This window comes from Cryptotermes secundus, unplaced genomic scaffold, assembly GCF_002891405.2.
Source record: "Cryptotermes secundus unplaced genomic scaffold, Csec_1.0 scaffold356, whole genome shotgun sequence".
NCBI lineage: Eukaryota > Metazoa > Arthropoda > Insecta > Blattodea > Kalotermitidae > Cryptotermes > Cryptotermes secundus.
Window position 1 is genome coordinate 486,840 of NW_019739946.1, and position 18,056 is coordinate 504,895.

The 18,056-nt window shown below is 42.8% G+C and overlaps 1 protein-coding gene across 1 annotated transcript in view; it reads right to left on the bottom strand.

Moving 5' to 3' along the window:
- LOC111872086 overlaps nucleotides 1-3,357 on the bottom strand; it is a 402,164-nt gene extending 398,807 nt beyond the window's left edge. The window contains exon 1 of the mRNA XM_033754522.1: nucleotides 2,067-3,357. Coding sequence (XP_033610413.1) covers nucleotides 2,067-2,187 — 121 coding nt within the window. The 5' untranslated portion in view covers nucleotides 2,188-3,357. The remainder of the gene's footprint in view (nucleotides 1-2,066) is intronic.
- Nucleotides 3,358-18,056: the final 14,699 nt, after the last annotated feature.

An 18,056-nucleotide genomic window follows, 5' to 3' on the forward strand; every position in this document is an offset into this window, starting at 1 on the left:
CTCCGTCTTACATGTGGTGACCTATGTTTTGGTCCGTCTCCTGCTTTCCACATTCCTGGGCTTCACTACAGTTATTCAGAGTCAAAACTGACCTTTTGATACAAACTTTGGGAAATTCTCTTTCAGAGTGATGTTCACATTGACTTAAAAATGGCAAGAGATTATCCACAGAATCCCTGACATGGAGTATCAGAAAAACCTTAACTGTAGTATCAAATTTGTTATAATCAATTGAACATCAAAAATGTTTCTGCTTCTCACTGCTGCACTAGTTCTGTTAATGTTTCATAATACTCAACACAATATTTGGGTGTGGACTAGATTCATCTGGCTTAGCAAAGAGGCTTCCTGTAAACACTGCAGTGAACCTGGGAAACATGCAAGATAGGAACATCGTGCCCAGCCAAACAACTAATAGCTTCTGAAGGACACTGTTCTGTGGAGCTAGTTCACAAAACTCAAATGTTGTGCCTGTCCTATCTACACAAGCGAACAACAGGATTAACTTCATGGTACGTTGTATTGTAATTTCTAATTGTTAAAATGAGTGAAAATTAATATCAAAAAATGCACTTCTACAGCATAATGTGGCCCATAGAGTCCATAAGGCAGATCACACAACAGGTTCACTTAAAAATCAGGGGATTCTGGATTCCAAGAAATTCACTTGATACCATATTATGAAGTACCAGCAGGATTTACACATGGGCCTTAGTAACTTGCATGTGTCACTCCACTAAAATTAAAGTTAATGTGTGCTGAAATACATAATTTACTCTCTCTGAAATTTGAATCATACAATAACTAGATCCAAGCGTGAATTAACAATTTCTATCTCAAAGATTTGTCATTCCCACTCTGGTTTACTTCACCCAAAGCTGGGTCTCTGGTGAAAATTTCAAGCATATTACTTACTTACTCATGGAGCTAAGCCCTTCTGGAGGAGCCGCCATTTCTGCAGCTACTCAAGAATTTCCCAGCATTTTGTGGAACCCAAAGGTTCATTACCATGTTCAAAAGAGCCCTCCGTTGGTCCCTATCCTGAGCCAGATCAATCCAATCCATACCATCCCATTCTATCTCTCTAAAATCCATTTTAATGTTGTCCACCCACCTATGCCTTGGTCTTCCCAGTGGTCTCTTTCCTTCTGGCTTTCCCACCAATATCTTATATGCATTCCTCATTTCCCCCCATTTGTGCTACATGCCCTGCCCACCGCATCGTCCTCATTCTGATTATACCTGGAGAAGAGTGCACGTTACTAAGCTCCTCATTATGCAGTTTTCTCCAACCTCCTGTCACTTCATCTCTCTTCGGCCCAAATATTCGCCTCAACACCCTGTTCTGAAACACCCTCAGTCTATGTTCCTCCCTTAATGTCAGAGACCAAGTTTCACACCAATACAGAACCACTGGCAAAATTATAGTTTTGTATATTCTAATTTTTATGTTTTTTGACAGCAGACGAGAAGACAAAAAGTTCTGGACTGAATGGTAGCAAGCATTACCCTAATTCAATCTGCTCTTAATTTCCTCCTGAATCAGGTTTTGATTTGTTATAGTCATTCCCAAATATCTGCACTGTGCCACATTTTCAAAACATCTGTTTCCTATCTTTATGTCATGATTTTGCGCTGCATTTTGGTGACGAGACAGCAACATATTATTACCTAATAGTAATAATAATAAAAAAAAGACACACTATTGTTATCCACAGCAAAGCAAACATGCACATGTACTCATCTGGAATAGACTGAAAACTATTGCTTGCTACATGTTAATTCTGGGAACACAAAAAGGCATGTTTTAATTATATTTCTGTTTGACTTCTAGTAGCAACCAGTATCTTCAACCCTGCATATATGAACATGATATTCATGTTTCAATACATTATTCTTGCTTGTGCCTCATTTAAGCTTGATTTACAAGACTAATTACACACTACAGTACGTGCCTAGCTCCACACTCGGATGCTGCAAATGGCATGCAGTCACTCCATGACATACAGCAGGCTTAGAATTGTGTGGACCCATACCTATGGATTCGATATAGAATTCCCACAAACCTTTGAACTTGCACAGGTTTTCTTCATACCCTTGCTGAGTTTTGTCAAACGCAGATCCATCATTGAGCGCTTCGGCCGGGTCGAAGCCAAGTCGATCTTTGTAGTATGCCTGTGTTGACATGGTGGGTGTGTGCGCCTTACTGAAGCTATATGTCTTGAAATATCATGGATGTAACAGGTGCAAAAATCACCGTAGCTACAGTGAACTTCAGCAGATGTCAGTTTGCACAGCACAACACACTGATGAGACCACTGGTTTAATGAAGCAGCACTTGTCTTACACAAGGATGTTATTAAAAATGATTCACTTATATGTTGGTAAAGTTACCACTTTCCTTTAACTGCGATTACATCACCCTGTTCTTAGTATACTCAGCAGCAACTAGGAGGGACCAGCACCTATACCACTGTGTGTCTCTTCGTCTGGTGAGGCTGTCTGCGGTACAAAGTCAAGTGATACACTGACAATTCTTTACACTTTAGAGAGACGCATACCTTATGTTCTGGTTTTTCTTTAATGTGGGCGCTCACCACCTAACCTCCACTCACACAAGACATAACTGGTCCCTCTGGCTTTCTGTAGGTGGAGCAACTTTTGTGCCTAGGAGTTGCCTCGCTACCTACCTACTTGGCTTGCCTTCCTCTCACCTCTCTACAGTAAAACTGACCCAAAGTATGTGTTTGTGGTTTGCTTGTCACCTTAAAAGGTGGTCACTATTCTTTGACCCTTTCTGGAGACTCCAGCATCTTGCGACGTCACTGAGGAGAAAAACTGCGAAATGGATGTAGTGGGGATGAGGAGAGGGAAGACTCTGAGTAGGTTTATGTAAGAGGCGTAGCAGTTCAACAACTTTCTTTAAAACAGAAGCAGACGGGGGGGGGGCGAGCTTATATTTATATTGTTGTATTTCGTTCACACCTACACACAAGATGTATTTCGTACTAAACTTGACCACAGTTGGATGACCCGACCACTGTCTGACGGACCACACATTGAAACCTACACGTCTTATTACAAAAAAAATCGCATTACTCCACGGTGAGATACCATTGTTAAGGTACACACTTCAGACCACCAGCGACTCATCTCCACGTTTTGATCTCTTGCACCTGTATCGTTATTAGGAATGAAGCCAACCAATTCAGGCACATCCCAGCTCACCAACAGATGTCGGTCGAAACATCTACGTATTAATCCACCCACAGATCGGTTTACGTTGTTCGTACTCGTAACTTTATCATTATTCTAATCTTCATCTGCCTACGTGTAACCGACTTTCCTCCCATACCACTCACAGCAGGCAGCCACACACGTTCACCGGTTCAGTTCCACAGACAACCGGTAGAGGAGGCCTGACGTCAAACATCGTAAGCGACACAGATACTCCAGTAACACGCGTCGTAGGGTCTGTTGGACGACGAACAAAAAAGTGGAGGATAAAATATAGACGATATATCCTACTTTGAATACGTAAACCACTGACGGAGGGGGCAGCGGTTTAAGTTCTAGTACTGTGTAATAATGATATATGCACTGAAATCTTAAGTTCATTCACAAACATAGCAAGTCAATACTGAGTCAGTTTTAAACGGCTGCGAAACTTTCCTAAAATAACGATATGCTTCCTCCTGGTCCACCACCAGGATTCACACTCGAAGCCCGTTTCGTAATTAAAAAATCATTTGCTGTTTCGACCCCTTATATGCTTCTATTTTTGGCGTAATATTTTTTAAGAGTCACTAACCCATGCTTGAGTATAAAATATAAAACCGAGGGAATTGCATTCGCATGAAGAGGGATAAGGTCGGCATAATTAACAGTTTCGTGGATTGCTTGCAGCAATAATTTCATCAGATGCACGTGATAAATAGGCTCGTTATGTAGAACTTCATAAACGACACACTGAGTCATCGGAAATGTGGTCTGACCCTTCTCTGCCTCACGAAAGTATAAAACAACAGCAGTTCTTCGAGAATAGGTACTGTATCTCGCATCATACAGCACAGATAACACTGTGCAAGGTTAATTATTACTATTACGTCAATAACCTGTTTAATTGCTGTTTAAAAATCAACGTGTTTACGTGATATAAACATCGGATAATCCAGTATTAAACAATTCAATGTCAGATATATCCGTCTTGCAGGGATGTGGGATTTTTCTGCAAAATTTGTTTCATGTTTCGAAATCTTGTATAGAAATAAAAAAAAATAAATACCCTTTCATGTTTGTGATAATGAGCTCTAAAATGTCTCCCTCGGAAGTTCACCCGCAGAACTTTGCTAGAGTCAGTAGAGCCCAACCCACGGTGCTACAATTAGTTTGCTACATGTTAACATCATTTTCATACTCTTCGGCAAATATAATTAGGATGATAAGTCGTAGATGAGCTGGGTACGCAGCAAGTGTGGAGGAGAAGGGAGTTTTGTGGGAAAGCAAAACGATAAGTACCACTAGGAAGACCTAGATAATATGAAACTGGATCTTACACAGAATGGGGTGGCACGGACCGGGTTCGTCTGGCTCAGTATCGAGATCAGTGGTGGGCTCTTGTGAGCACGGCAATGAATCCTCGAATTCTATAATACGCTGAAAATTTACTGTGCAGCTGAGCGACTGGTGGCTTCTCAAGAACGACGCGGCTCCGTGGAGGTCACATCATCTTCTCATGCAAGTACTCATCTGCCAAATTATCTGGAAAATGAGTAGCGTGGCGTGAGGGTGTCAACTGGATGCATTTGGCTCAGGACGCTGTCCGGTGGCGAATTCTTGTGAAAACAGTAACGAGCCTTAGAATCGCATAACCAGTTACCGACGTAACTCCACAAGGAAAGTTGTGATCAATGGAATACGTCGGTCGATCGTTTGGTTGGCTGGTTCTTAGTTAGTTTGCGTATCGTCCTTTCGTGTTGGGAGCCCAAGATAACACAACTTTTAAGTATATAAAAACAAAACAAAATCCGTGGCTTTAGTCCTCAAGTGAACTATACCGGCCGAGCGACCGCCGTTGTCGGCGAAGTTAGTGCCAACTTTAGCGGATAGAGGATGTCGCGTGGTCAGCGCAACGAATCCTCACGGCCGTTAATTTCGGTTTTCTAGACCGGAGCCGCTATTTCCTTGAAATAGCTCCTCAATTATCCTCACGAGGCTGAGTGGACCCCGGTTCCAGACTGCAAGTATATAGGAAATAAAACTATTAAAGTTGTACACTAGGAACCCTGAATCCCGCATTTACAGTTACTTACTTACTTTACTGATTTTTGCAATTACAATACTTTTCCTGTATCAAATACGTGTGGGAAAGTAACATTTAATAATATACTTTAACGCGAGTCGAAATTATTTTGCTAGATACTAACAGTACTGTAATTGCATGACAGAAACACGTAAGATACTATCTAGATAATGCTACTTACTGCTTTGCTGCTTCGGTGACTGTATCGCCATATATTTAAAAAAACACCGTTTTTTTCAAAATTGCATACGTAAGGAATACGTACTGAAATGAGCTGTGACAGAATGGGAAATCGCACATTACGCGAGAGGACAAAATTTAATTCCTTATTATTAACAAGTGGAGTAACTTTATTTTGTTATGATCTTTGCTGTTGGGAATCCTCCTGCCCTCTCTCGGTAAGGAGCTTTAACTAGATACAAACGCTGGTACAGTACTACACAAAAATCAGTAACGAACCAGAATTGCGTACATAATCATTCATACAAGATGTTTTACTTATATGGACATAATCTTCCCAAAGCAAAAAGTGATGCCATGACAATATTTAACTTCAAATTTATGAAACAGGAGTGCATCAGTACTACAATTGAACCGCAATTATAATTTTTGATTATTGATGGCAAATCAAGCAAGTGACCTTGGATTTGCCGACTGCCCAGTGCTCATTTGCATTTCCCTTAGACGTCACAAAAACCGTTCGAATGATAATAATTAACACGTACATCCTTCAACATAAGGAGTGGCTTAGCAAAGTGGCTGGCTCGGGGATTAATAATTCTGCTGCCACTCTTACAAATCTTTATACGAGACACACAGGGTTCAAGCGACTTCGGCAATCCCCAGCTCCATGGTCACGTATGCCTTAGCTTGCAGCCCGCGGTAATCAGATCACACCAATCACAGTGGCCGCATGCTCTAAGCCATGAACTGTCTTCGCCCGCTCAAACATTGGGGCCGTGGGTTGGAATCCCACTCGAGGCATGAATGTCTGCCTTTATTCTGTGTTTGTGTTGCTCTGTGTAGGTAGTGGACTTGCGACGGGCTGATCCCCCGCCCAAGGAGTCCTACCGACTGTCTTTAAGATTGTGAAACTGAAGTGAAACAAAGCGCTTCACGGATGCCCTATGCCCCAGAAGGAGCAACAGGAAATTTGAATGAATGGATGACTCACGGAAATTCAAGGTTTTGAGATACCTGGTACATTTAAGGTCTTTCATTCTGGTCCGTCACACTAACCAATTAACAATCAAGTTCCTTCCGTCAAATGTGTCACATTTGACGGAAGGAACTTGATTGTTACCTGGTACATTTGTTTACTATACCCAGTCGGACCCGCTCCACTGATGGTTTAATGCGTACACAAAGACCTTGAAAATGACTGACTTTACCATTAACTAATTAATTATGAGTTACGACTTTCATATTTTCTAGCACAACTGTAAGTAGGCTACACTAATTAGTTACTTGAATAATAACTTAGTTGTCGTACTTATTTACTTAATGATTCACTTCTTTAGTCACTCCGTTTATTAATTGAGATCTTACATAAATAGGATGAAGTGGTATGGACTAGGTTCATGTGGCTCGGAATGGAGACCAATGGCGGGAGTGTTCTTGTGCACTCGGTATTGAACCTTGAATTCCATAACATGTTGAGAATTTCTTCAATGACTGAGTAAATGTTGGCTTCTCTAGAAAGACTCGGCTCCATGAAGTTGACTAGTTGGTTGGTTGGTTGGTTGGCTAAAGTAAGGTTAGAGCATGTATCTGATACACTGATCTAGCTACTTAATAATTTTTAACAATTTACACCTCAAACACAGCTTAATGATGTTCTCTGCAGTATCAACGTTTCCTCTTTAATCTATTTAATCAGTGAGGCTGAGTATTCCATTAATAATTCATACGTCCAATGATCTCTGCTTCTGACATTTTAGCTTATTTCTGTGTAAACATAAGAAATTGCGGTCACGGTAGCCGAGCGGTCTAAGGCATGTACTGTCTTCGCTCGCTCGGAAGCCGGGATCGTGTGTTCGAATCCCACACAAGGCATGGATGTTTGATGTGTGTATGCGTTTATTATGTTTGTGTTGTCCTGTGTTCACGTAGAGGCCTTGTGACGAGCTGATCACCCGTCCAAGGAGTCCTAGCGTCTGTAAACATGATCATGAAACTGAAAAATGAGCTATAATCGTCGTTAGCCCTTGCGTTGGGCGTCATGTTCTGCTCGTTCTTACGTACGGCCTCTACGTCGGGCGCCATGTTACTATAATCTGTAACCGTCTGCCTATTCGTTTGGCGCCATGTTCTTATACTCGTCCTCTCGTGTTGGTCTTCGGCCGCTGGCTGCTGGACTGTTACGGGCGACAGCGTCTACAGCTGGCTCTACCCTGCTTCACTTATCAGACTTACACACCTCTGATCTTTAGGGAAATGGGTTTTGTTTGGGCGCCAGTAAACTGCTACCGTCAGTTTACAGATTTGTGAAAGGTGTGAAGGATTGATAAGGGGGTAGCGGTCGTGGGTAGCTAGTTCCGCCGGCAGAGCTAAGGTTCAGTTCTCAGGCCGTTTGGCAGGGTCTCGCTCAGGAAGGGAAGTAGGAACTCCTGTTATAACACACACACACTTTGTTGCACAAGACACTTTATTAAACTGTTGTCCATAGTGGACGCCACAACCGCACTAGCTTGAATTTGCGTCCGAATGGGTTGCGATCTGGAATACGGCTTTTTGCAGATTACCTTCTCCTCGAAACTCTCGGAGTCGTCTCGGTCCACAAGTCAACTCCCTAAATTACGAGGATTGGTCAATTTAAAAAAAATGGGAGTACACTAATTAAGTATTCCCCCAATCCGTTTAGGTATTACAGGGAATTTAGGCGCTAAAACTTTACGTAAATCCTGTCAGTAGCTTGACAAAGGTTACGCTTGGCTTGGGCAGAGAGACCACCCATCTTTTAAGTTATGGGTTCAAAACTGTCACATATTGTATTCTCAAAGGATTCAGACAAGTAAAATTTTGTGTGACTTCCTAAAGAGCCAAGCTGCGGGGGTCTTTCCTGTTTCATTTCGCATCTGCGTTGACCAGTCGTTTTTCTTTTGTTTTTTTCCTTCGAGAGTTTGGGTTACACTCCTTGAGGGGAAGAAACAGCCTATGTACCTCTCGTTCATTTGCTGTGTGTTGCAAGTAAACCTAACCGAACACGTTAATTTACCTGGATCAAAATATGCTACTAAATGAAATCCACCTGGGGTTGGCAGATCGGTTACAGAGCCCTGTGCTGCAAAGTGGGATCGAGAGGAGAGGAGAAAAATATAAGAAATGCTATATATAAATAGCAATTCATCAAATTCATGAGCTCGCTTGTGATGATTCACTGCTCAGGACAAGGACAATGAAGTTTTCTGAAAATTCTCTTAATCAAAATTATTTTGTATACAGTCCCGATCTGCGCATGACATATTTACGGCTGGTAGCAGCGGTTCACATCATAAAGAATTTACTGTTGAAAACATGGCGGCCATCCAGTCGCCATATGCAGAAGCACCCTAAACTGTAACATTATAAGCAGCCTACTTCACGTAAGAGATAAATGGTTGTCAGAAAGTATCTTACTAAAAGACGGAAGGGTGCAAAAGAAATCTTACATCCAAAAGTATCCTACTAGAAGACAAAAAGGTTGTAAAAAAACAACTTACATAACTAATAATGTTCATGTATCGGAGGAGCATGTTGCCTCCATCTTCAAGTTCGAAGAATAAGCCTAGCATGAAACCAGTTTGAAGCAGGTGGAAGGCAGTTCTCATCGGACTCCACAGTGTTATAACCCTGAAGATGGAACCCTTCAATTTACCTAAAAGTTCACTCAAACCCAATAGTCAGGCAGCGACATTTCAAATTACCAGATTTAAATTAAAATAAATTACTCCATGAAATTTAGTACATGTCTGCCATAACGAGTTTGAACGATATCGGCCCGGTTGTCTGAGCTCTGTTACCAACGGAGGGACGCAACCAAACTGCCTACTTGCAGACGGGTTTCGGAAAGGCCCGGATATGGGTAGCATTTATCACAATTTTGTGGAGTGACTTCTAAATGGGTTTTGGATTGATGACCGAATTGACTGGACTCTGATACAGCGCGTAACTACAAGTTACAGTTCACTATTATACACACACACACACCAGTGTCCTCAGTCACGTCTTAACTGCCGTTCCTTGGTAGCGGCTTTCAACGGCGGACATTCCCTTTCCTCTGGGTTGTCGAACTGCCCCCAGCCTCAGGTACCAGCTTTCCACAGCAGCAGTTCACAACAACTCAACCCCAGTGGTTATCTGACTCACACAAGTTCAAAGGTCAAAGTTGTGTTACGACCGACGGTCAGTCGGCCGGTCTGTCTTGGAACAAAGCACCCATCTGGGGCTTGAGACCAGATCTTTATTACTGTCAGACAGTTGCAGGTTTGTTCATGTGGGGCGCTCTCTCTGACAAGAGGACGAGTCTGTCGTTTAACTCACACAGTTAACTGACCCTGCTTATAACATCTCAGCACGGACCACACACAAAACACCGCTTCCATTATTGTTCTATTCTTTTGCTGCCGTGGAGTCATACTTATTTGCGGAGCCATTACTTAGTACTAGTTGTTGCGTAGTTGCTTATTTCGCTGTTGTTGCCTAGCAACGGGTCTAAATTCCACAATATTGAAAGTAAATCCTCTGGTGCGGAACATGTCGGGCCGGGTGGGATATTAGCCTATAAAATTCAAGTCTGTGCAGGTCTTCGAACAGTAAGACAGAAAAACCGTGCAGCAATTGCCGGGAGGACTAATTAAACATAACCTGAAGGCAGACACTTGCTGCTGCGTCATCGCCAATCTGAGAACCCCACTGACGGCAGCAACAACCTGACGACGCATGCGTACTACCGAGCATTACAAAGGCGATTGGCATCTGGAAGTGTAGCAGGAATTCCCTGGCGCCTTTGAGTAGCTGCGATCTTCTGCGGGCCATTAGTAACGATGACAGGGTTATCATGCATCCAGAGCCAGAACAGACTCATGAGCAGCGCACAGCGCTAACAAAGAGCAATAGAAGACTGAATGGCATTGTGAGATCACAGATCCAAACACGTTTTTACGCATTCAGCGATAGTTCGTAAGGACCTGTAAACACAGCGAGATCATGCAGACTTCTGTCTTGTAATCTCATGGGCTTGTGCTTCTGGCTCTTTGTTATATTAACACTGCCTAGATGTTCTTTTATATTTATTACAATTTCTCAGAACAGCTATTTGTCACTCTCGTGTATTACCAGGATAACATTTTCTAAAAATGTTAATACACATATATCATACTGATCCCTGAACTGCAATGGACTACGTATGAAAAGTGCAACGGGACACGAATAATAATATGGTCATGTCTGTGTAGGCCTACACACGCCATTTCATAATACATGGTTTCATGTACCATGAGGTATACCGAACCATATTCAGGTGCGGGGAATAATATCTTCTTGGATGTGACGCTGTGTGGTGTAGAACTTCACCGACGTTTCGGAGGAACGTGCTGCCTCCGTCTTATAAGTAGAGAGGGACACGGCACGATCCTCCAAAACAACGGTAAACTTCTACCACAATACAAGGTCGCACACCACAGGACAACATTTTTCAAAGCCAGGGCCACGAGAACCTCATGTCATAGGCTTATGAAGAGTTCAATCTTCTGAGACTTAACGCCTTAAGTGCCTCTGCTTACTGCTGTTTTCTTGCTTGCCATACTCCTTGACCCTCCTCCGAAACGTCGCTAAACTTCTACTCAGCTGTACGCTGTTGCATCCCCGAGATACAGCTCTTTATAACCATCACTGTGAAAACCTCAAATCCAACCTCAAGAGCCACTACGTGGGAAAGTTTGTAGTGGTGAACCGCAACCGAAGGTGCGTTATATATTTCTTTCGTCTGGCAGGCCTAGTTTACGTCATCAGCTCAAAGTGTATAACTTGTATTCGGGAGGACGCCGGACCATAAACCATGAGTTTTCATGGCGTTTCCCGAAACCTCCAAGCGAACACCACTATAGTGCCTTCAGCTTGTGTCATCAGGTAACAGGATGGCAACGCTGTTTCTTGCGTCAGCGGCCGGGATCAAAGCCAGCAACCTTTGAATGCTATTATAATTGACCTCTGCTACACATGAACAGTAAGCAGTTCGGGACAATTCTCACCACTGGCACTTTTGACAGCCACAGAGCCCACGGGTGTTGAACCACGGAATATGTCTACGTTCGCTCCATATGCCTACATGAACTACAGCAGCCGTCTCGTTTCAGAATTCATCCACTGCAACTGAAGTTGCACAGCTCGCAAAATACAGTCTTCTGCAAAACAATGTAGCTTAATCGGTTACACGATGTACAACCAATCAGCATTACATAGCGAACTATTACACAGTACATAAACCCTGTACGTACTGGTGTGCATGTACGTGTATGTACCCCTATGTATGTGTATGTATATGCATGTATGTAAGCATGTACATATGGATGTATAATCAAATCAAAATCAAAACTGCATGCTGGAAGTGAAGCCTGTATCTCAATACGTAAAAAAAAGTAAAGCTATCCCTGTAACAGGTCTTGCAGGCCCATAGGGTTGTGAGACGTCGAGGCTCCCACATTTTCTAGAATCATAGATGGCGGTAAGGCCGCCCTTTACCCACCCCCCAGGAATATTCTTGGTACTCATTTCTGTTAGAGGCTGAGTCGACCCCAGGGCCACAGTGCAGCTACAAGGATTAGGTCAATTGAAAAAATCCAATGACCTCAGTGGGACTTGAACCCGCGACCTTCCAGCTTGTAGCTTAATGCCTCAACCAACTACGCTACCCCATGCCCCTGTCTCAATACGAGTACATATAAAAAATAATGTGTCTATTTGTTTGCTCGTTATGTATTTCCATATCGCGGCGGTATTTCGACAAAATTTGATACGATGGTAGAGGAACCCTCTCCGGGGGGAAGAGGTTTTAGACATTTGACGGCTCCAAACGTTACAGTTTGAGCACTTGAAAAAAATTTCGACCCCGGCAAAAAATGTTTTTTGATCACTGCACGAGAAACATTCGTCCCAGTGCTTCGATTTTTTTTTTTTTGGGGGGGGGGGTTGGTGACTTTTATAAAAAAAAAAAAAAATTGNTCGATTTTTTTTTTGGGGGGGGGGGGTTGATAGATCTTAGAAAAATACAACAAAATTGTATGAACAGAGAAGAAAGCTTCAACGGACTACAGTTCCTTAACTTCTGATTCCCTGTTAATACAAATAATTTTACGTCACTTGTTATCCCATATTCCAGGGACAGGTAAAATCTTTCGACAAAAACTGGCTTTCGTTTATCCAGGTCTTACAGTATTCGGTACACGTAAATCAGGTACATTGCTGGAGATCGTCGTTGTCGTACCTGAGGACCCTTCGTAGAAATGTAATTACAGGAATCAGGAACAATGACAGAAGTATTGGCTGGACAGAGAGAAAAGTATGATGCAATAACACGTGACAGAGAGAACATGTGTTCGCAGTAACTATCTTGCATTCGTATTGACTAAAATATTTGCATCGTCATACTATTTCGTGTATGTGACGTCATAATACGTTGTCTTGCCGTTTTTAGAATGGATAAAAAAATCACTACCAGCAATACAACGGTCACTAATTGTTCTTTTTAAACTGTGAATCAGTAGGGAGTGGCATATCATATTCCAGGCAATGCTGGATATTGTACTGTCTCTAGTGGACGACAATCAGATGCGCTGTACAGTAAGCCCTTGCTCTCCACCGAACATATCAACTGGATTCATGTATGCGGGAGTGGTCGTATTTCTTCTTCCACCTTGACGGATAGGGTCTCAAGCCCGTCACAAGGCCGCTACCTACACAGGCCACTACAAACATGGAAGAAACGCAGACATCCATGTCTCGAGTAGGTTTCGGCCCCACGATCCCAGTGTTCGAACGGGGGGAGACATTTCGAGCGGCCACTGTGATCGGCTGTGGTCTTATTTATGTCACATATCTGTGTTCCTGATTAGCGCAAAATTAAACGGAACAGATAACACGAAATATATAATCATCACACGAAATCAAAATCAGCAACAAACCCGTAACAAAACAAAATTTGAAAACTGCTTCAAAATACAGTGTTGAAGAGACTGGGAACAACGCTTAAAAATAAGTACGGCGTTCGTCATGAACTACGCTTCCCAAGACGAGTAACAGCATCACCCACCAACACCACGAGACACAATTTTTCTTGAAAAGCAGGTGGTCACTCAGCTGGTCAAGAATTTCCCCGCATTTTATACAACCTGAAGGTTCACTCGCATATTCACAACAGTTCGCCATTATAACCTATCAGCGAAAGGAATGTTGAAAATTAACGCGAAAATTTGGCAAATCAAGCCTCTAAGTACGAGCTCCAGGGGCAACCCTTCCAACGATAATACATTAGAGCTCTTTCGGGACACTACGAAATGACGACTTCACTGAATATGCAGGCCATGTAATTTTCTCGGCAAAAGTCGAGACTGCAATTCCAACTGAAGAATATTCCTGTCATCTTATAAACCTGATCCATATTCATGCACGACACAAGATCACAGCCACTCATAAGTCTGTTATATCCAGCCAAGACCACAACATGCTATTTGTTTAAGACCTACTATTACAGGTCTTTTCCTTTCAAGTTCTCTGACCTAGTCCCGCCCTCCTCAATCTGATTTCATTACGCCCGCAATATTTAAAAGATAACAAATTATGAAATCTCTTATTAAGCAACGCCTTTCCTTCCTCTGACGATATAATAGTACCGAAATAACGTAAGTAAAATCATACCCATGTCTGGCCAATCCTGATGTCAGAACACACAGAGTACAGCATTGTGTAATGTGTTACTTTCTTTCGGTCCCTTCACCGCTTACTTCTCGATCCTCTTCTGACAGAAAGGGTCCACGTGAACATCAGGAATAAACGCATTTAAATCCTAAATGTATAATACTCGTACTGCGAAGTCTGGTCTCTCAGCTTAAGGAAAGGATAGAAGTCAAGAGTGTTTGAGAGCAAAGTGCATGAAGAATATTTGGATCTGAGAGAGAGGAAACAACAGGACAGAGGAAATTACATAATGAAGACCTTCGTGACTTTCAGTCTACGCAGAATATTATTAGTAGGGCCCGGATCTTTATGCGCTAAAAACACTTAAAATATGCACTAAAAAGCGGGAAAATATGCACCAAAAATAAAACAATATGCACTTAAAAAGCAGGTCACTTTATTCAGACTCACCTATTTACAAGTAGCATTCACTGCAGAAAGTAGCATCACAATAGGCAACTGGACGTCTTTCAGTGTTTTCTGGAAACAAACTGCGTCTATTGTCCATCAGAATGAGTTTATAGGCTGAGAATGATCTTTCTACATCAACTGACGTGATTGGACAGTATTTATACACTGGCGCCAAAGGTTCGGAACATTCATCTGGCAAAGATACCCTAATTCCACTCAAGTACTGACTAACTAATTGCGTGAATCTTTTTTAGTCCTGGGTTCGAATTCAACACCATTTCTAACTTGCATTTAATCTTCTCTCCAGTTTCGCCTAGTGCGAAATTCAGTGAACAAGTTGCTTTCTGAACGAGTTGAAGTGAGTCGTGAAGGAGGGCACCGCAAGATTCTAAGCTCTCAGTGGCTTTTGAAACTGTAGAAAAATGTGCATGGATAAAATTCGCATCTTGATAAACAGTATCACTTCCAAACACCACTTTTGCTCCACGGACACATGCATACTCATCTTCAAGTTTTGTAACCACTTCTTTTACTTGATTGAAATTCTCCTGATAAAATGAAACTGCGGATATCCATGTCCCCCACCTGGTTAGGACAAGTTCAGGTGGCAGAGGAACCTGAGGTAGGCAATCTTTGTAGAACTGGTCACGAGATGGTGCTTTCAGAAACAGTTTCTTCCCCTCTTGCAATTAAATCGTTAACAGCTGGAAACTGTGCGCGTATTTTTTCTGCAATACGGTGTAATCCGTGTGCTCAACACGTTACGTGTATAAGATTTGGATAAAATACTTGTAAGGCCTTTGGTGCTTTCAACATATAGAATGCTCCGTCTGTGAGTAATACAAGCACCTTACAACAATTATTCTCAATTTCGGATGGCCATAGTACTCACGGAGAATAGAATCATTTACAAATCTTGCTATTGTGCAATTGCAAGCAAGAAGATGAGGTTTGCCGGGTTCGTCTGGATGTAGCTTAACAACTACGAAATTTATTAGGCATCGGCCACATAAATCGGTTGTCTCATCCTTAGTTATCTTTAATTTCAAACATACAGTATATGCAGAAATATGCGCTTACGTTTAGAATATGCAATAACGACCGAAATCCCTCAGAATATGCATTTGCATATGCGCATATCCATTTTAAAAAAATCCGGGCCCTAATTATTAGACATAAAATCGAGGCTGAGATAGGAGCAGCATAGAAGAGGGAAAGGAGAAATGCTTATATAATTTTCGTCGGAACACTGAAGGGAGAACATGCCTGGGAAACGAGGGCGTAGGTGGGAGAGTAATATTAAAAACGTTTTAAATTAAAAGGATATAAGGATATCGTCTGCTTTCAATTGACACAAGGACGTGCCCAGCGAAGGACTCTTGTAAACACGGTACTAAACTTCCGGATTCCATAAAGGGCAGGGAATTACTGGCCGAGCTGAGCGACTATCGGCTTCTAAAGAATGACCCTGCTCCATGTGTTACGTGAGTAGTACATATGGTTTCCGTAAATTATTCAATATTATAACAATTGCTAGAATAGTCAGTGATCAATTTAAAGATCAAGAATCCTTATCCCAGTTTCATATTTAAGGTAAGGTAAAGTTCCCTGTGCCGGTCACGGTAGCCCAGCGATCTAAGGCATGCACTGTTTTCGCTCGCTCGGAAGCTGGGATCGTGGGTTCGAATCCCACTCAGGGCATGGATGTTTGTGTGCGTTTTTCTGTGTTTGTGTACAGGCAGAGGCCTTGCGACGAGCTGATCACCCGCCCAAGGAGTCCTAAGATCTAGAAAAACCGAAGTGAACGGAGAAGTTCATGGAGGTAGGCCTAGGCCCACTGGGGCTGTAGTGCAAAGGAAAAAAAAAGTTCCCTGTGTTTAACTAATTAAGCACTATGCCATCAAGGAGTATGGGGGGGTGGATATATAGACCCACATCTTCTTGACGACACTAGTTGGGTATGCACTTTTTTTTAATAAAACGTGTAAATCTAATGCGGGGGCCAGTAGTACGTGTTTCGCTAAACTCCAGATTACAGACAGGAAGCACGCGAAATAAACACTGAGAGAAAGGAATTCTGACCATTATTAAAAAGCCACAGTCGAGGCTCGTCGGTCATTCCGAGCCACTACGGAACATTTGCGAAGACGGTTCTACTGGGAGGCAAAGCTAGGTCTCCTGTTTCCATTTCTGGATGAGATGGAGCGACGTGGGGAACTATTCTGTCATTCCCATCTTCAGAGGAAGTCTTCAAGACCTCAGTTTCGGAGTTTATCGCATCAAATGACATTTAATTAATGAAGTACTGACCAACTAGGACCCATAGCGTCTAGGCCGGCTCTGCTCCACCCCCCACCCCAGCTTCCTATCCAGAGGATTTCGGGGGCTATTTCCTGCGGGCAGCGCGGCCGGGGCACAAAGCTAACCGTTCGCCTCCATCTACCGAGGTTAAGAATGCATGGAAATATACATCCACTATTAAATCCACCTTTATGGCGTTGCACTTAATTAAGCACAAGGGCAACTTCATTTTACTTTACTTTTTTTTTCCCTCGGCACTACAGCTCCAATGGGCCTAGGCCTACCTCCGTGAACTTCTCCGTTCACTTCTGTTTACTTTACTTTACTTTACTTTACTTTATTCTGCAGAAACACGTTATGCAATTTGGTATGTCCTTGTGTCAGAAAACGTTCTCCGTGTGTAAAATAATTCCTTTCCCACGAATAATCTATAAAGCACGTTTACGACCCACCCAAAAGGCAAATGCTTTCGCTGTTCAAATACACACAGCACGCACGAGTCAAGTACAGGGAAGCCGCGGTGTGTGACGATGCAGAAGTTTGCTCAGGAAGACCACGAAACAGACTAGTCCTAAGTGGAAAAGCGAATCTGTATTCGTGCACTACTGCTCGGCGAGAACCTGGTCATTGTGTGGGCGTCATAACGCTGTTGGTGATTTTGTAAATTTAAATTTATTTCATTCAAAACGAAATGGAATGAGAAAACGCCTACACGTATCCACGTACCCACCCAGCCATCCAGCTATCTTTCTTTGGCACCATGCTGTTCTCGAGCACAAGATGACTACTACAATGCTGAGGTCTCTCTTCTGTAGTACTACGCCGTGTAGTCCGGACGTTTCGGAGGAACATGTCGCCTCCATATTGCGGGTTGAAGATTAAGCCAAGCAAGAAACCAGCATGAGCAGAGCTCTACTTGCTACCTGCTTCTCTATGTTGGTTTTTTTATTGGCTTATCTAGAGGTTAGCTGTAATGTCCTAGCGGCGTAGGGGGGCATGGAGGTATCCCTCCCGCTGCTGCCGCCGCTGTAATGCCGTGGTACAGGGGGGCGTGGAGTCAGCCCGCCTCTGTCACCACTGTAACTCCGCATGTCGGGGCCGTGGAGGTATC